This window comes from Phalaenopsis equestris, unplaced genomic scaffold, assembly GCF_001263595.1.
Source record: "Phalaenopsis equestris unplaced genomic scaffold, ASM126359v1 Scaffold000002, whole genome shotgun sequence".
NCBI lineage: Eukaryota > Viridiplantae > Streptophyta > Magnoliopsida > Asparagales > Orchidaceae > Phalaenopsis > Phalaenopsis equestris.
Window position 1 is genome coordinate 43,966,589 of NW_018164444.1, and position 21,433 is coordinate 43,988,021.

The 21,433-nt window shown below is 34.2% G+C and overlaps 1 protein-coding gene across 1 annotated transcript; it reads right to left on the reverse strand.

The window, feature by feature from the left end:
- Window positions 1–3,987: 3,987 nt before the first annotated feature.
- Window positions 3,988–11,989, reverse strand: LOC110035016 (histidine-containing phosphotransfer protein 2-like; the record flags this gene model as incomplete). The annotated part of the gene is given in 5 exon segments (XM_020739256.1): window positions 3,988–4,060; window positions 11,166–11,237; window positions 11,333–11,401; window positions 11,501–11,631; window positions 11,778–11,989. Coding segments are annotated over 5 exon segments (402 nt in total), but the record flags the coding sequence as incomplete, so codon positions are not given.
- Window positions 11,990–21,433: the final 9,444 nt, after the last annotated feature.

Consider the following 21,433-nt stretch of genomic DNA (forward strand, 5'->3'; position numbering starts at 1 on the left):
AAAATAATTTAAATATGAATATAACCCTTTTTTATTTTTAAAAGTAACATTTTAATTTTAAAATAGGTGAGACCAAACGAGTCTCACATTTTAAATAGTTTAGATGATTGAATACAATACTACAAGTAATACACATATCCCGAAAAATAAATATATCACTTGTAATAAGAATTCAATCACCTAAAATAAAGAATTTGTGACATCCGTTTTGGTCTGCGAAATATTTTATAAAAAGGCCAACAAGTTCCCCTACCTAACATAAAAAATTAGATAAGGTTTATTTTATCTGGGTTCCTGGTTCCCTATAGAGGCAAACCCATATAGTTAATTATATCTTAAATGATCGAAATCACTTAAGAAAACTCTTGATTAAGATCAGGTGGTTTTATTTTCGAGATTCCGAAGTTTAGGTTTTCACGATTGGACATGGGAAAATCAAATAGGAATGGCTCAAAATAGGAACAATTATTTAAGGAATCCAAAGGGAAAAAAAGTAGGGGATATCACAGATCCAGGAGAAACCCCGGAGATGTCCCAACTGTCCTAATGTTTGGCTTTATATCTTTTGAAAAGATGTAGTTTAATATTTCAATCCTGCAAATTATTTAAAATTTAGGACTTATGTTTACACAATATCGAACTGTGCAAATAACCTAAAAATATAGGAGGATATAGGAGGATTTACAAGGAGGATTTACACCGTACTACACGGTAACCTCGAAATCCTAAAGCGTTAGGACTTAGTACAACACAACAGAGTTATACAAAAAAGCCTAGAGAGTAATCCTATGGGTTGTTATTTAAACTAAAGAAGGTGATAGGTGATGTGAATGTATTTATGTGACATGAATGTGTTTCGCTGCTGCAAATCCACCAGGAAATTGTTCCTCGTCGCGCTGCCCGCGATGTTCGCTCCAAACTCTTCGTAGTAGCACCTCCTAGTTTAGTTTTAGTTTTGAATATGCTCCTAACCACTAGGTTATTCTACACTAAGGCATAGCATATCAAAGTAACTAAGCATGCAGTGTGAAAGAACAATAACAATATAATGTACAATAAAAAGAAAAGACAGTATAACATTCTGAAAGAAGAGTATAACATGCTATAAAGAGTAGTATAACAGGATATAAAAGCAATGTAACATGTTGGGAAAATAAAATGTTGCAATATAATTAAATTTGTGCACCTGGTAGGTTCATTACTCGTTTAAGTTTAGCTAATATGCGCTGTGTAAAAGAGGAATTTTCGAGATTCCGAAGTTTAGGTTTTCACGATTGGACATGGGAAAATCAAATAGGAATGGCTCAAAATAGGAACAATTATTTAAGGAATCCAAAGGGAAAAAAAGTAGGGGATATCGGATATCAATCACAGATCCAGGAGAAACCCCGGAGATGTCCCAACTGTCCTAATGTTTGGCTTTATATCTTTTGAAAAGATGTAGTTTAATATTTCAATCCTGCAAATTATTTAAAATTTAGGACTTATGTTTACACAATATCGAACTGTGCAAATAACCTAAAAATATAGGAGGATTTACACAGTACTGCACGGTAACCTCGGAATCCTAAAGCGTTAGGACTTATAATCGTACAACAGAGTTGTACAAAAAAACCTAGAGAGTGACCCTATGGATTGTTATTTAAACTAAAAAAGGTGATAGGTGATGTGAATGTGTTTATGTGATGTGTTTTGATGTTTAGCTGTTGCAGATCCACTTTGAAGTTGTTCCTCGTCGGAAATGTCAGAGAAGAGGAAGAAGATGGAGTAAAGCAAGCAACAAGCATCCCCGGTTTAGTTTTAGTGTAAGAAAATTGGAGGCTCAGTGTAACCTTACGCTAGATTAGCATAATCTGAGGCATAGTGTATCAAAGTAACCAAGCATGCAGTATAACAGAAAAGAGCAGTATAGTGTACAGTAGAAAGAAAAGACAATATAGCATACTGAGAAAATAGTATAATAGGTTATGAAAATAATATAACATGCTGGAAAAATAAAATGTTGTAATATAAATTAAACCTGTACACCTTGTAAATTCATTGCTCCTTTAAGTTTAGCTATTATGCGCTGTGTAAAAGAGGAAAGTATGACCTCTTGGCGTAAATTCAAGGCAAATGCAAGAATAGAAATATTTCTACAGCACCTCATTCTATCGAAGCTCTTTTGAACCAACCCAAAATCTCAATGGCCAAACAAGCGGCCAAGCAAAGGTATCGAGTGGACCAACAAGGAATGTGGAATGCGAAGAACTCGGTCAAAGTGTAGAACAAAACAAGCAGAAAATCCGGCAGTACCTCCTCTTTCCCCAAAAGTTTCGGCTTACCTCCCCTTTTCCTAAAAGTTTCAGCTCCGAAAAGTCCAAAAATTTTCTCCACAGCACTTCCAAAAGGGCTCAAGCACACGAGATAAACAGAACAAGAAAAATCGAACCAAGGAGATTTAGAGGAGATTTTGGCAGCACCTCCACCCTCTTCAAAAATTAAAAATCGAACCAAGGAGATTTAGAGGAGATTTTGGCAGCACCTCCACCCTCTCCAAAAATTTTCGGTCGGCCCTAGGAACTCTCCAAAATGGGGTTTATATAGCCAGGAAAGAGGAGGTGTGTTTCCCGTCACTTACCTGGGCGGTGAGCCGAGCCAAGAGAAGCGACAAACCTCGCGTGAGGAGATGACGACGAGAATCGAGGCGTGGGAGGGGAAGGCCGGAGCGCGTCGGAGGGAGTAGGTGGAAGCTTTTCGCAGGGTTGCAGGCGTACGAGGAGTGGGACCGCAAGCCGAATCTTCGCGATCGGCGAGGGGCTCTGTCCGTTCGGCTAGGGCTCACGATCGAAGAGGAAGGAAAGCTCGAGCCGGCCTCGCGAACGGGAAGAAAAAGCAATCGAGTGAACCGTGTGATTTAGGGATTTTGGTTTAGAGAAAAAAAACAGAATTATATAATATATATATATATATATCAAATTTCATGTGATTTATCCATGTGCGGCGCCCTAGCAAAAATAGGTGTCCTCCTTAGGTAATTTCAATATTCCGGACGCACCGGCGCTGTCTGTTTTGCTGTCAGAGGTCGTTTTGACGAATTCATCGATTTGCGTGTCAATTTTCTCGTGCCAAAAATATGACAATATAGGTGTTCTTTCCTACCAAAATTGGTATCTCGGACGCGTTGGAGCAGTCCAATTTGTCATCGGAGGTCGTTCGGAAAAGTTCGCATTTTGCCCCCCTCCTCTGGGCTTAATTGAAGTTCGATTTCGTGATGTGACGGAAAAGTCGTGACGATGTTTTCCTAAGGCTTGAAGTCCTATTAGGAACTTTTCCCTTGAGTCTTTGCAAAATAACCCATAACCGCTCGTTCATAAGACGATGGTCTTGTGCCAAAGATGCTAGACATCAAAGGAAAAATAAGAATTGGCTAGAATTTTCTAAAAGTGTGGGTATCAATTCTAATTTTCTAAGACGATCAATAAGAACTCCTAGAACTAGATCCTAGGCTCTAAGGAGGAGAAGAGAAGACCTCACAAAAATGAGGTCAACAATATCATAATATTTATTTATTGACCTATGCATCATCTTATCATGAGACGGGCTTTAGCAGTAGCAAGAGATGCATGCCTTTATTACGTTTAATAAAAATCTAACAGTAATTAAATAATCAAAAGCGTGGGTATCTAAAAAGTTCATAATATTTACTCAATTGGCCATTTTAAAGCTAAAGATGTAGATTGATCGATAAACATCTGTATCATAGCTTATGAATGACGAAGGTCACAGTACAAGGGGGTCATATTATAGACGAGCAAGTCAGCTATGTAGAGGAGTGAAAAGCGTCTAAAAAGAGCGTAGAATCATTTAGTGCACATGTAAATAATTATAATTACCAAGCCTTTCAACAGAGTATACAAACCATCAGTGTGAAAGAAGGTTTTTACTCGGTAATCTTCATAAAATCACATAAAACAAGTTTAAAAAATAATGCAGGCTATCGGTCACCTGAATCATGATATTAAATCTCTTGGACAACTCATAAAACCTCTGTTTGGCAAGGTTCAAGGCCTGCAAGCAACTGACATCAAAAAAAGATTTCTTTCATAAATAAATAAAAAGAAAACATGCAACACCTAATTATGAATAAAAGCATCAAATTCTGTATTAACAGATATAAATGATTAGTTTTGCTTAAATGCATAGAATAATCGTAGCCTTTTTGCATCTCGTTGCAATATAAATAACCAAGTAAGATAGCATTAAATTTCATTGATTAGCAAATAGAAGAGAACAACACAGGTTACAGGCTGGTTGGGGCTAACATTAAAAGACCAGTGCCATAAAAAACAAAAACATTATTCATGACATTGTTCAGCATACAGTAAATCTTGACCCTCGGTTAATTGAAAACAAAAATTATAATGATTAAGAATAACTGGTTTCACATGTTCGTATCATTCAGGAGACTAGTATATTTAAAGTTCATCTTGATTTGCCCTTCATAATATATGGAATCCACTCACATAAATTCACTCACTTGCTACACATATAATAATCTAAAAGTTCCTTTTTTTGGAGGCATTGACATGCATACCACCCAATTCTAACATCTAAACGTTGCCTTTACAGTTATACCACTCAAAGCTTTCATATTACATCTAAAATATCACTATTTTAACTTTTAAAAACTGAAATGCACTTTTTCATGCATAGGTAAGGTGGCATACATGTAAAAATTGAAGTATAGGTGAATGATATGCAAACACATATTAATTGAGTGGTATGTATGTAAATCTTCCTTTTTCTCCCCCAATAATCAATAAGCTTTGATAACAATGAATCCCAGGATTAACAGATAGGCCCAAAATCTTAGCTTCAAGATAATTTACTTTATGCGGGTTCTATGATTCCCAACTATAATATTGCTATAAAAAAAACCAAGAACATGCTAGCATAAAGCAAAATAGAGGCTTTAGATTCTAAATTGCAAAGCTAAGATCAGAAAAATTTGCTTTTTGTAAGGATAAATGCAATGAATGATACTGATGAACACAAACTGTACCAAACAGGAAAACTGTACACAGTGAGCTAACATTATCAAATAAAGACATTAAACAATCAACATAGCAGATAATGAATAGATGAGGCCAAGTTTACAAAGATCAAAAAACAAGGAAATAAAGCACCAAGGTTCAAATATCTAGGATCAAGAAGTTCCCAATGAGATAAGAACCAGGTAAAACTCAAGCATACTTAGGATGTTCAAAATAGTAAAAGCCTCATAAACCAACAGAAATAAGTTTCTAAGGCAGAGGTTTCCATGGAAGAATGGTGGCAAGGAGCTAACATATTTATCACCAATGGCTGCATGGATCGATGAGCTAACTAAGCTAAAAAGGGAAACCATTAAAGTGATATGCAAGTATTTAATATTAATAATCTGACTTTTTTGCAACTTAGAGATTATTAATACTCTGGATCTAATAAATAATGGAATTAGATATAACAATAAAGCAAGAAAGAAAAACAGGTGGAAGAGATTAGACGAAAAAAAAAGTTAGCTGAAAAATCACGAAAAAAAACATGAGTCATCATAAGTGGACAGGATATTAGAACAGGTAAGGAGATAATGAGCAAAGAGAAATATTAAATATAGCAGAGTGAATCACGTGATTGGTGAAGCGTGTAGGATGCATAAATAAAATGAAAAACTGAATAGAAAAGTGTTAAAATAAAACTTGCAAGCGTATGGTCATCCTACAAATGAATTAGAAATTTTGGAATATTCAAACGGGGTATAATGGATTTTCAGTTTGATGATGTTTAACAATTGGGAAAAACACCATGATGTGAGCTCTAATAATATAGTAAAAAAGAGCATACGTGTTCAAGGCTTTCTAAAGTAAACTAACTTACAACATGTAACTACTGAAAAAATATACTCAGATGAGATGGGGGCTAAATCACTAAAACAACAATTTATATAATTTGTCATTGGTCAGTAGTCACTAAGGGACTGTTTGGTTGGATGTTTTAAAAATACAAGCATTTCAGAAATGCAGAATAGCTAGAATGCATGCATTCTAGAAATAGTTATTTGATTGGATTAATGCAATGAATTTTTTTTCTTACGTTCATATAATGTATATTTTATAAATCCATTGAAATGTGAAAATAGGCTGGAACTGGTGAGCGGCGTCTAGAGGCGACAAGTAGCAGTGGCAAAGATAGCAGCAGATGGCTGGTAGCAACAAAGGCAAGCAGGCAAAAATGAAAGCAATCTCAAGTAATGGCGGCATCGAGCATCGGCAATAGTGGAAAGGAAATGCAAGTGTACATAATGTGAGATTTGAAAATTTCTAAATTTGGGTGATTTTCAAATGTCATAAAAACAAAGATTATGAAGTAAGTCAAATCCCACAATATCTTAATTAGCATTTTTTCTTCAAATAAAAAACAAAAAAGTTAAATGCAAGAAATGAAATGCAATATCCTTCTGCAGCCAATTAAACATCCCTTAGATGAACCCAAAAGTGAATGGAGTAATTTGAGTTAGATTTTTAAGGGCACATAGTGTAATATAACCGCTTAGGGGCTATTCGGCTGGAGAGAAAATGGGTGTGAAGTATAATTTTTGCATGTATCTTAGCTTCCAAGTGTTTGGAATGCAATGTCCTACCAAACATCGCTTAAATGAACCCAAAAGTGAATGAAACAATTTGAGATAGATTATTGAGTGCACAAGCTGTAATATAAGTACTTGGGGGTTATTTGGTTGGAGGGAAATAGGTGTGAAGTATAAGCTTTACATGCATCGTGCCTTTTAAATGTTTGGAAGGCAATAAAGTCAATATAAACTAAAATTTTGTTGGACTTCAAATACTTGAGCTGTTAATTTTTCTTGCAAAAAAGAGCAGCCAAATTAGTCGCATCTACTTTGCTTTGAATCACGTCACCGCCTTTGATTTCAACTTAAAGAGTTTTTTCCTCCATCAAATAATGATAACAATAATTATCGAAATTGCTAAAAAAATATGCTAAGGATTTGTTTGACTGCGCTTTTACTTTTATAAAAGCTTGTTTAAAAACTGTTTTAAGAAAAGAAGCAGTTTAAATTCAGATGTAAATATCTATCAGAAATGGCCAAAAAAATGGAGTTTGAATAGAAGCACTTTTACATAAGCATTAGAACAAAACCAATTAAGAAAATAATTTACAATTTTTTTTCAAAAAGCAAAAGCTTAAAAAGCGGTTCCAAACAAAGCTTAAAAAGCATGTTAAAATGGGTCGATTGAAGATCTTTTTCGTGATTCAAGTGATTTGACACCATGCTCACGATTGCAGTGGCTCTCCAACTTCATTACTTTAAGAAGAAATCTCACCAGAAAAGTACAACCGCAAAGGTTTGCAGCTGTATGATTTATTAGAAAACCAAGATCTTGCTTATTTGAATATGTAACATCTCCTATTTTTGTGGTGATTTTTACATTTTCCTGGCAGAAACTAGGGCAACCACCAACTATATACCATCATGCATATTAATGAATATGGATTTAACATTGATTCCTGATACTGCATGTTGTTATAAAATAGAGGCATGGATGAGTACAATAAACAATTTATTTTAATATATCTACATTTTATTTTATATCACATAGAAAAACAGGAGGTAATTTCACTATATTTCATTGAGATACCAAACCTCATACTATACTTGCAGCAAAAAAAGTTACTTTACTGTATTTATTTAATAAGTTTACCTCCAATCAATCATCTCAATTTAAACATAATGCATTATACTTATTTCACTTTGCATCTTTAAAATACATGCATTTTAAATGCATGCCACCAAACAAACCCTTAAGCCTTCAAAAAGTCATCTTATGCAAAATAGATGAATCATGCAACAACACAAAATGTATTATAAGGTCGTTTTTGGTAATGTCGGTGATCATTGTTGTAAGAAAACTACTATTTAGAGCTTTGTGGATAAAATTTCTATCAGTAAAGTTGAAGATGATTGCTGAAAATAGTGATAAATCTACCACGTCAAGTGCTATATAAAAAGTTAATCATTCCCAATAAAGGTTCAAACACCATGAGATACTTTGCTGATATGGGAGGGCATTGTAGAACATTTTGTTAACAGTAGATAAAAGGGAAAGAAAAATAACTGTAAAGAAAATCGACATAAGCAGCTGAATCAAGTTTCTACCGCTGATGTTACTTCGAAAAGTGCTGAGCAACCTGGAAATATGGCACATTGCCTTAGACACAAATAATAGGGAACTCTTCCAGCATATGGCACATTGCCTTAGTTACAAATAATAGGAAACCCTTTCAGCATCCTTCCATAGTAACTTGTATAGCGGTCAACCATCAAAAACTCAAAGTTTTAATTCTTTTAACCATAGTATTATCGTTGAACCTCCATGGTCCTTTTCATTTGCTTGCCTAATTTCAACTAAGAATGCTTACTCAAATGAATAATAACTCCAAAAAATGTATCAGTGGTTCGTAGCTTCCAACATTATAGGCCACACAACTCTTATGACATCCTGCCTTAGGAGACTCATGAAGCCTTGCAAAAGTCCTGGAGTTATTCTATCATTTATAAAGCATTTTAGCTTCAAAAGAAAAGGTGCCCTGCATGGTTGTGGGAATCAAGCATTTCTAATAAGGACTGTGGTGACAAAAACCGAACACCACAATGCTACACAGAGATCTCGATACTAAAGAAAATGCAACAATAAAGTAAATCCGTAACCTCTAGAAACAAAGATGAAAACCCAACAAAACATAAAGGGAAGAAATGAAAAAAATAACAATCCGTAGAGGAGATGAAAGCGTTTAACCTTGATTGATTAAGGTTGTTTAATTAAAGAGTTAGTTGCAGATAAATGAAGCTTGGGAATTGATGTTCTATAAAGGAGCTAGGATGATATGAAAAATAAAAAACATATATATGTTATTAAAAAACCATTGGTAACTGATGGGAGATGATTGGAAGAGAGACATAGCAGATGCTTCACATATGTTATGACAATGGTAGGTGACCGGGGTAGGCAAAAGTAGCTGATGTCAGCAAGGACAGCAAATAGAGGTGGTCAACCATGATGATACTAAGAATTCTAAGACTACATAATAATTATAAGTATTTTGAAATTTTGGGAATATTTATACAACTATTAAAAACAACATGGTATTCTACTAAGAGGGGAAAAAATCCAACACTTCATTAAGAAAAAAGAGTGAACACAGATCCTTCATTTTAAAGATTTAAATTTTAACTTTAAATCATGAAAATTTTTTGATACTTTAAAAAATGGATATTTGTGTATTACAGGGATTGTAATCTCTTATTTCCTCCTTTAGGAGTGCTATATCTTCTTCTTCCTACAAGTGGTGTGTATGTATATTGCTCGGAAACATGTGGTGAACCTCCTCGTTGCCCGTACCTCATCATTTTGTGGTTCTTCTCATTGTTTTCAGCAGTGACAACCACCTAACAACACCTATCGCCATCCAAACATCATCGATTGCCCATATTATCATTCTCTTGGCACTCTACAACCATCTCCCTGCTAAAATCGCTTCTGAAACACTTTCAAGAGGCCCTAGAATGGTATCATCTAGTATCAGATGATACCATTCTAGTATCAGATGATATCATCTGAAACACTATCAAGACTCTAGCAAGACCAACATTGATATTCATAGACGACAGTGAATAAAAGAAGCAAATGACAAAAAAGGGATGTCCCCTATTGAAGGAGTTATTGGATGCCTTGACTGACAGTTCATCTCCAGGGTGGTTTTCATTGAGAGTGGTCCAACCAACCATAGATTTTATGCCATGGTCGGTTTCTCCAAACATACTTGTTTATCAAATGAGCCCAGCCAAGAACAAAGAGCAAGAAAAATAATGTTACATGCTTGATTGGTCAATGCTTGATTCGATAGAATACATGTCTATCAGCAGTTGCAGCTCTGGTTGTGCAAAAAAAGATGAATCAGGACTGACTTTGAAAGGACAAGCGTGTTTTAAAGTTGAATGAATTGGATGTGAGCATTGATTTTATCGTGGGACTGTCTAAGTAACATCATGGTGATGATTTTGCTATGATGGTAGATCTATACCAGAAGTTTCAAGAAAAGAAGAAGAAGAAGCTTTTCCTGTCTCGGAAGAATAACGCTTAAGCTTTTTGTGGGGTCCCACGTTTTTGTCTATATCGTAGGATTAATCAAGCAAATGACAGATTCCACAAGGTTGCAGCAAATCTTGCAATCGTGGGAAATTCCGCTGATTCCTGATTTTAGCCCTTTTTTTCTAGTTAGTTTTTTCCAATTAGGATTCTTGCTATTAGAGACCTATATATGAGTGGATTTTTTCTGTTTTGAAGAATTTTTCTTTGTTTGAGTATTATGGAGATTGTAATATTTGATTTCATCATTTATGAGTGTTGAATCATCTTCCTTTTGCAAATAGTGTATAAATATCTTGCTCATGAACAGACGGTGAACCTCCTTGCTGCACATATGTCATTTATTCGTGGTTCTTCTCATTGTTTTTGGCAGGGACAACCGCCGAACAACACTTATCCCCATGCAAACATTGTTGAATGCCAGTATTAAAATTACTTAGCCACTTCAAAATTATCTCCCCACTAAAATCACTTCCTAAACACTTTCTAGGTGCCCTAAGACGTTATCAATATATCTTGTTGAAAATCCAAGAGCAGCATTCTACTATTGCTGAAAACTTGGCCTTGGAAATCTAGCATTATTTTTCTACTGAAAATTCCTTTCTAATCACATAGTTGGCATATTTTTTATAAAGTTCATTTTTATTTTTCATTTGTAAATTACTTACACTTAAGCAAAAAAAGTTTCAATGTTTATCTTCAACTAGTAGAATGCAATGTTTCAATTTATCATCAATTTTATTATTAATATAAAATTACATAAAAAGAAAAAAAAAAACTTCCGCAGGTTTCTCGCAGTTGCAAATACAATAACTCAAGAAATATTCCTCAGACATGATAATACCATGACATGATGAACAAAATATATTCAACGGGAAATGTTTCAACATCAATACAAAACCAAAATGAGAGAAAAGTAAGCATAAATTGCAGTGACCATGCTAGTGTTTTCACAAAGACAAGGGATCGACCGCCTACCCTTCTTTGTCATTTTTATCACAGCATTCACGAGCAAGCATGCACGTCAATTTCACACTATGGGCACCAACACTGCAAAATGCACAAACAAAAAGCCAAAAGAACAAACTAAGATAAAGCACAAAACCAAGTCACAACATGTATTCATAGTAATAAATCAAACAAACCTTGCGCTGCTTCCTTTCAGCTGGTGGACATAAGCATCCACTTTCTTGTAATCCACAATGGGTTGATTTCTGTTGATCAAAAGCAACCAAAACCCATTTCAATCTCAATCAAATCATCATAAAAACCAAACCAGCAATCCCATTCTAAGAAAAAAAAAGGACACATACAATAAGCCGGTCAGCTCGTTCAAAATCCTCTCTGCATCAGCACAGAACAAACCAAGCAACTCTACAAGAAAATCAGGACTCCCCCCTTCATCTAGCGCCCGAATCTGCTGGAACTGCTCATCCAGAAAACCCTGCCTCAAGAAAAAACAAAAAACAAAATAAACCCCAATTCGCATGTCGATTTCATGTCGTAAAAATCAAACAGTCCTATCAAAAAAACAGATTTCACGAAACACAACAGACAAGAACTAGAGCCGTAGAAATATATCTGGTAAACCTCGCGATACATGCCATTCACCAGCGCGTCCAGCTGTTCCTGTGCGAAGGCAGCCATTGTGGACAGCAAAACCCTACCTCTCCCGCGAGGTAGATGATTCGCAGTTGACCGGTTTGATTTTGGTTGTCAGCTTAAAATCCATTCCCCCGTGCCGATAAATACTTTCCAATATTCACTCTAACGATTTTGGAAATAAAATAAGTGTTTTGCATCTATCTTGACATGCAAGATTTATTGAAAAATAGGAAAAACGATGGGCGTTACCAAGTATAGAAAAAAACTAAACATGAGGGGCGTTACGATTTTTTATTTTTCTTAATGTTGATTGTTTGCCGAGCTAAAATTTTACTATTGAAATATTTTGATATGAGAGTCAAAAAAAAAATATATGGATATTAAGTAATTAAAAAATTATAAATTTATTAAAGTTTAGTCAATATATATTGTTGGTGGTGTCGGACGATTCACGCCAATAGAATAATAATTGTTTTGTTTTTTCCAAAATAAAACAAAAATAAGCAGAATGAGACATCTTGGTTTTTCACATAAAAAATTCTGAAAATGCAATAAAAATCATAGGGTATGGCTCGATTTAAATAATTCACTATATGATTGTAAGTACACAAGTATGCTCTTCTATTTAATTAGAGAATGTGGAATTACAATGTCGATATACAACATTAGTTTGGTAATAACAGTTGTAATGTGTCACAAAGTCCATAGTCGATTGTTAGGAAAGTATTAACTCATCATGGATGTTGTAGATGGTGGTTGTTGCACTGGTTGGTCTAAAAGTCGTAGTTGAAAGCTGTGGTAGTAGTTAGTCATAGGGGTTATAGATGATTGTTTCAGGAGCATTAGTTTGCCACATAGATCGTAGTAGAGAGCTGTAGGAGTTGCGATACATGTGGGTCATAGTTGGTTACAAAGGTCGCAATGGGGAGCTGCAATAGCAATCGTAGGTCATAGAAGCTGAGAGTTGAGAGCTGCATGAGCTATAGAATGCATAGATCATAGTTGGTTAAGTCGATCATAGTGTTGAGCAGCTATAAAGTCTGTAGGTCATAGAGGCCAAAGTTGAGAGATAGTTGAGTTGTGGACCACGTAGGTTGCAATTAGTCATATTGGCATGGTAGTGAGATGTGATAACTCCCATAGACCATAAAGGTCGGTGTTTGAAGTTGCATGAGTCATGGACCACGTAGCATGTAGCTGGTCATGTATGACGTAGTGGTAAGCTATAGTAACGTTTGTAGGCCACATAAGCTTGATTTGGGAGTTGCATGAGTCATTGTCACATATACCGTAATTAGTCACATAGGTTGTAGTGGTGGCTTGTGATAACACATGTAAGCCACAGAGATTGAGGTCAGAATCCGCATGAGTTGTGAGCAACATAGGTTGTAGTTGGTCACATAAGTAGTTGTGGTGAGTTGTGATAAAGTCTGCAGGTCACAAGGCCAGAGTTAGAAGTTGCATGTGTTGTGGACCTTGTGGTTGTAGTTGGTCATGTTGGCCTTAATGGTAGATGTAATAACATTTGAATGTCACAATGGACGAATTTGGGAGCGGCAAGAGGAGAGAACTTCAATAGTCCGAAAAATGCCACCATATTCTGAGTATAGTGGTTGTGAGTAGTTATTATTATGAGTTACATCGTATTCAGTGTGTATTGTTGCATTGTATGTGAGGTGTGCATTACGTGGCATTCAGGGCATTGCTACCTAATCTTTGAAGTGTGTTATTACCCCATATTTGGCGTGTGTTGCTCCGTAGGATGATTCTTTACTCAGCAAGCTTAGTCGTTACTCTGCACAGTGCTTTAGTGTTCTGCAACATACGTCATAACTTCGTAAGGGATTTGTTGCAATGAACAGGGGGCGGTCGATAGTGAGTTAAGGGGGTGGTTGATGTTGGTCGGTAATAACATGAACAAGAAACATTCGTCAGGCCTTCGGTGCATGACAACATTGGAATTCAGCTCCTTCTTCTCTTGATCCAGCTCTAGCTTCAGCACTTCTTCCACCGTCCTCAGCTTCAGTCCATATCCCCCTTCATGGAGTAAGGCTTTATTTATAGAGTATGAGAGTAGCTTCCTTATAAATAAGAAAGAAATCTGGATCACTCCATCGAACTACTTTGAGAGATTTTCTCAATTATACTGTGTTTTCCAAACATTTGAGCGCCTCAACGATGACAAAATTAAGTGATATTTCGACTCATTGGATTGGCTCGTCTAGCCACTCAATTTGATTGTTATTTAGTCAAATTCATAATCCCTTTGACATTCTAAATAGGCATCATAAGCTTCCAAAAAGTGGCTTAAAACTTGAGCTTAACCTGATTAAACTCGAATTGTATTATTTTTTGTATTGTTCGGTTCGTCTTGTCAAGCGTGTCAATTTGACTATAAATATGCTAAAATTGGAGTTCTTGATGGTTTTTAAATCGATTTTGATTATTACTTGCTAAAAAAATACTTCAACATTTGTGCACAATGCCCTAAGATTCGTGTTAGATAACAAAATAAAGATCTAACTCTAGCTCCACCTCTTCTCCATCCTCGACTGTAGTCCACACCCTCTTGATGATAGAGGTAAGGCTTTATTTATAAAGTACAAGAGTGGGTTTCCTATAAAATAAGAAAAGAATTCATACCACTCCATCAGACTACCCGAAGGAACTGCCTCAATCGGATTGTATTTTTCGGACATTTGAGTGTCTTAAAGATGTTAGAATTGAGTGATTTTAGTCTCATTAGACTCGTCTTATTGAGACACTAAATTTGACTATCATCTTTGTCAGATTTGGAATCAATTTGATCTTTCAATAAGACACCAAAAACCTGCAATTGTGGCTTACCAACTTTGATTCATACCTGATTTTACTCATATTAGGTAAATTTTTGTGTCGTTGGGTTCGTCTCGTCAAATCGATCAATTTGACTATAAGCTTGTTGAAATAGGAGTTCTTAATAATTTTAAAGCTGGCCTTAAATGTTTCTTTGCTAAAAATGCTACGAGATTTGTAGTATAAATGCGTATTCGAGCGCGTGTATGATGGTTAGCTCAAAATAAGGAAAACATCCTCATCAATAGATAATTTTTTTTTCTATATAGGTTAATTAAACCTAACATGGGTAAGGCTTAACTAGTTTTATTATGTCTAATTAGGGTTATACCTAATTGATTTTAGGATAAATTAAGCCTAATGTAAGTAAGGCTTAATGTGGTTAATTAGGTCTAATTAGAGTTAGACCAAATTTAGTTTAAATTGAATTAAGTCTGAAATAAGTAAAGCTTAATGTGGTTAATTAGGTATAATTAGAGTTAAAATGAATTGAGTTTAGGTTAAGTAAGGTCTAATGTAAGTAAGGCTTAATGTAATTAATTAGGTCTAATTGAGATTTAGACCTAATTTGGGTTTGCTTGCCCTAAACTTAATGTTGTTAAGGTTTAAGAAGGTTAATTAGGTCTAATTTGGGATTTCGACCTAATTAGGGTTTGTTTGTCCTAAACTTAATGTTGTGTTAATTTAGGCTGTGAATTAAATCTAATCGATAGAGAAGATGTATTTCAATTATCTCAAATCCTAAAAAAATAAAATACTTGTTTTATTTTTGTGAGCCCCACAGGATTATCAAATGTTGACTTGGTCAAACAAAATTAACCAAAGATCCTTGAGTGAAGGACGTGTCTAGAAAAATATTTAGTCCGCTTCATCTTTCTCATTAAAAATGTAGAAAATATTTCGTCTGAACACCGCGCGTCCGTAAGGCCAATCATTGGGCGCTACGTCGCCATTCACCTTAGCGACGGGCTATGTAACGGTTGGTAGTTAGCCGTTCGGACGTACGGACGTTTAGACAAATTTTTTATTTTCCTAAAAATGTGATCAAAATGCGCAAAATAAATAGAAAAGTGAGATCACTATATTAAAAAAGTAATTAAGTTAAATAGAATTTAGATGAATCATTGGAATAATAAAGACTAGATATAATTCTAGAAAATATATAGAGGAATAAGGAATCTTATGAACCTATGGGTTATTTGGAGTAGAAATGAGTTGAAGTGAAGTTGCAGTTTAAAATAATTAATTTAAATCCTCAAGTAATTATTTTTTTATTTCTTAATTCGTTAGAAATAATTCTAAGAAAGTGGATTGACTAATGCAGACATTTTAAATGATTATATTTGAGAATATATATATATATATACTTTTATGGTTTCTAAGGTTAGATTTTTATCTATCAAAAAAATGATAAGATCAAAATAAGAAGAAAATATTCTGTTCGGACACCGCACGTCCGGACGGTCAATCGCAGACGGTCACATTGTCATATGCGTCAACGACAGGCGATATGGCCGCCGGTGATTGATCGTCCAGACTTATGGACGTCCAGACGGAATATTTTTTTTAATATAAAACATGACTAAAAAAGCCTCCCTATTTATGGAGAATATGGATTATACATTCAATTAAAAATATTTATGATTCTTAGGTGTCATCCACTTGAGTAAAAAGGCCCTCATTTGATGCTTTATATGATTACAATTATTTTTATTCACATTTTTAGTAGCTTGAACGATTTAACAATAGAATAAACACTTGAATCCATCTCATTATTTATGAAAAAAAAAAAGATTTAATTTATCTACCATGTTACTAAATATATCCTATAAAATAAAAATATTAATCTTAAAAGTTGTTAAATATATTCAGGAGAGAAATAATTATTTTAAAAATGAGTTCTAATGATTTTCAGATGACTATTTCACTCTTAATTTAAAGATTTTGGTAGTTATTTTGACACTTCTATAAACTCTGAGGCTAAACTGGCCTGTGTAAATAGTCATGAACTATTTTAGCACATCACTCAATAAATTTATGATATATATTCAAAAATATCAAATCATATAGTTTCTACCACAAAAAAAAAAAAATCAGCTCAGCATTACTTATGACATTTTCTTATGACATTTTATTCATTGCAATATTTGTATTACGACCAATAGAATTTTGAAAAATTAACATAAAATAGACTACAAAATTTTTATTCACATTTCTAAACAATTTTGTATTTAAATTCTTGAATCCTAATTGATATACTAACCATAAACTGACATGATCATAAAGAAATCTTAATACATTTTGAATTAGATAAAGTCCAGAGCAAAATTTAAGATCGTCTAAAATTTAATTTCAATATACATATCGTCACACTGAACATCTCAACAATACGAACCCAACGACATAATAAGTGATTTCTTCTGAGTCCAAATGAACTCAAATCAAACAATTGATGTATAATTAGAAGCTTCGAATAATTAATCAAGCAATCTTTGAATTTGGGATGCTTATAACTTATTCCAGTGACTCCATGAGAGGAATCCAACAAGCTTAAAATCATTCAATTCTAAGTATTTTAAGGCACTTAATCGCTAAAAGATTAATGCAATTAATCAACAAGGCTTCTCTCCTTCTGGAGTTTTTCACGTAAAAATATTGTCGTCTCTTACAACTTCCATTTGTGTGTATGACAATGATGGATGTTCATATTGCTATAACTTAATTTTCTTTGTTGTTGAGAATTTTTTGGTATGCAACACGAATACAGTCTATGTATTTAATAGTGATGTTTCTAGAAGGAAAAAGCTCACGAGCCAACGATTGAATCAATAGCTTGAACCAAGCTTGAATCAATAGCTAATTGAGCTTGGCTTACAAACTGACTCAAGTTCTTACAAATATTCAAACATCATTTTGTTCGCGGCATAACACATTTATGAATGTGTGCATGATAGTCTTTCTAAGTTTGAATATTACTATGAATAATAATTAATAATTCTTGTTGCCAACCTACAATATTGAGTACATTAAAAAGAACGACAAATAGCTTGAGCACAAGTTGAATATTTTCTTACAAATGAGATGATGATCTGATGACAATCATTTTCTCCCGCATAGAAAGGTCACGAGCTCGAAGCTCACTGATAAAAATAAAAAGTTAAATATTTATTCAAATAATGTACATTCAAGAATGCACGATCACAAAGTCTAGACCATAAAATAGTGGTAAACTCTAAAACAAAGCAAAGATGGAAATAGCTTCTTGAAATTTTGGGTATTTACATGGAAAAATAAATATTTACATGCTCGAATTTAATCGCCTTCATATGTACTTTATAAGAAGCATTTTTGAAAGAAACCAATTTCAAAAATATTAATTAAAATGAGGGTATCATATCTCAATTATAAATAAATTGGGTGATGCTAAAAGGACAAAAGAATTATAAATTCACTTAACTATTTAGGTGCACACACACGCGCGCACATACGTATTTTGAAGAATTTTGAATAAGAAACAATTCCAAAAAAGAATTCATGATTATCAAAGCTCCGATTTCATCAAAGTTATAATTGAACTGCACGTCTCGACAAGACGAACCAACAACTCTAAACTTGGTCCAACCCGGGTCTACTGAAGCCTAGGTCAAGCTGTTTAAGCGCAACTAGAGGCTTTGGAGGGTTGATTGAATGATAGAATAGATTACACGTAAGAACTCAAGTTATCTTTCTGTCAATCTCTTTTTTTTTATGTTTGTGTCGGATCTTCTTATATATATATATATATATATAAACAACTTGCTAGTTTTTGCCTGCTCTCTCAAAGTTTGTTCGGAAAAGTTACAACTAATTAAAAGAATAGTTGTGAAGATGTTGAATGATAATATGATGCTCAAAAAACTGTGGTGACCATTATAATTTTCTTTTTTAAGTGAGAACTCAGCTAGAAAACTGTCACCGCACCTAACCTAGAGTAATGATAAAATGCATATTTCAACAACAACTTTAAAAAAAAAAAATTATCAAAACATAATTTATTCAAACAGGCTGCGAACCCTCAAATGCACTTCCACATATATCCTTAGAGAAATATCACATCAGTAACTCTCAACTAAACCGTGTCAACTCCCTAAATACCATTATAATAAAGTTACTTGCATAAAAATGCATGCTTCAACTGGGGACATTATTTGCCGAGGAAGGCATTAAGCAGACATCTCCGCTATATTTTATTTAAATTCTTAGCCAAGCAACATGGTCAAATCATAGAAATATTCAACCATCCTTTTTTGTTGGCTAAAAAAATAATTAATCTCATGTTAACTAATCCTGCCCTAATTGAGGATTAGCTTCAAATTATTTGATCTAATACTAATTATAGCCAAATATTTGGTGCGGTGGTGTTTTGAAAACGCACCTGGCCTGTTTGGGTAAACTGCATTTTGACAGCTTATGCGTTCTCAAAATGTCAAAAACAGTGTTTTCACACCGCACCTATCTAGATTCGGTGGGAAATTTCTGGCAGCAGTCTGACTTTTTCAAAAAAATAAAAATTTATAATAGTCATCGCACCTAAACTTATCAACAGATTATTTTTAATCAGCTTATCAGCAGATTATTCAATAAATTGCAGCTGCCGCAAACAGTTGCAGTGCCGCAAACAGATAGTTGGGATGGCTGCAAAATAATTTAAATGTATGCTTAAAATTGATAATTATCTCACAGAACAACTAATGCACTGAAAAAACCCTTTAAAAATGTACATGATGGTGCAGGTGATCAACTACCAAGCCCAACGCCACTTGCGTTTGTTAATTAAATTAATTTGTTAAGAAAATTAAATTAATTTGAAATGCAAATCAAAATTACATTAAACCCCAAACGTACCTCATAATTAAATCGTAATGTATTTCAAATGAGTCAGATTTAGCTGATTTTTAAATACATAGTAAAAATTCACATAGCCTTTGTTGAGCACCAGTTTTACTTTAAATTAAAGTTATTTTTATTTGAAGTAAAATAAACTTTTTTGAGAGATTCGCCGACCTATAGATCAGTCAGGGCAATTCACGGGAAAATAACCCGATAACTTCTGTGAAGTACTTGTCAGCCGACTAGAAATTTTCGGCAGAATAATAATTGACCAATCGTACATGATCTCAATTCCAGATGTCTAAATTTACCATGCACTTGGCTACATATGATTTGATTTTTTATTCTATGTATTTCTATAATTTAGTCATTTTTATAATACATATCATAATGCATGTTTATATATAAGACATTATTGATAGAGCATAATCATATAATATCTCAAATGTATATTATATGTTTTGGCATTAGAATCTCTTAAAGTTATTCATAGAATCTCTAAGTTTCTCTCTTTCTAAATTGCCTTGTTATTATTTGATTTCAGAGACTCTTCATTGTTCAAAAGGGTAAGACCTCATCCTTATAAATAGCTTCTAAAAAATATTACGCCGACACCTAGTGCATTTCTCTTCATTTTATTTTTATCTCTATTGAATCCAAATATGTTATGTGAGGCATGCCCAAAGATCCGAGCGAAGGGGACCAGAGGGCAAAAAAATAAAAGGAGACAGAGCGATAAAAAAGAAATGAAAAAACACACGCAAACTTGCCATGTAGGGGCGAACTGGGGCATCCCCTTGGCCAATTCTAGATGTGAAAATAGAGGTTATAGAGAGAAGGGGAGGGTATGGGTCTAGAGAGAATAGCCGAAAAACCCCCATTTACAAGCACTAGACCTCATATTTATAGAGGATAGAAGGTGATAAAATAGAAAAATTACAAATATGTTTCTACTTTAATAAGGGGGTTACAATATATCGTTATCTTTTTTTTTTTTACTTTTCGTATTTGTAACTAATTTAGGCGTCTTTTGATATTCCTAGATCCTTAAGTCGATGGGTTCTTGAGTGGGTCAACCAAGCTGGTGTCAGCCGGCTATATTGTCTTTGTGTCGGGCGGTCTTCGCCCTGCGAAACTAGTCGGCTTTGAGTATGATATCAGGTTGGCCCTAATGTGGCTCGTCATGTAGCCTATTTCTTGGTGATATTTAAGAGTAGTGTTGAGAGTGTGTAAAGTGATATTTGTGATGTTGTTTGGGTTAATTGTGGAAGATCATCTGCTTTAGGCCGATTTAGACAGATCTTCAATCAGTCGGCCTTAGGATGGCTAATCGTCTACAAGCTCTCCAGCCAGTTGACTTTATGAACATTAGCGTTTGATCCCGACCGTCAAACTAATTCGAGATTCGTGTTGGTCATTTTTGAATGTACAATGCCTAATTCATTTCTTCTTTTTGTTGTAGTGATTGTCAAAAATGTTGATCATCAAAAAGATTTTGATAAATCTTTTGCATTTCGAGCAATCTCATGATTTTGCAACTCCGTAGTGATTGTAAAATATTAAAAGTTTATTATTAAATATTGATTTATGGATAAATAAATAATTTGAATAAAAATGATTATCATTATGTACCTATCAATGCCATCAACCTCCAACTCTCTTGGCCATCATAAGACACAACCGCTATGTTTTAAGCTTAATTTTGGGTATGCTACCTCCAATAACTAAAATTAAGGCTACATCTGATTATTTTTCTCTTAACTTTTTATTAAAAAATATTTTTCAACTTGCTTGTTATAACATATTTATTTTGGCTCGAAGTAATATCAAAACTAGCCACAAATCAATTTCAAGCTGGAACGAATACAAATAACTCAATTGGAGCCAGCCAGTTTTAATTTTGAGACGGTTCAAGTTGATTTCAAGCTGAAACTGAC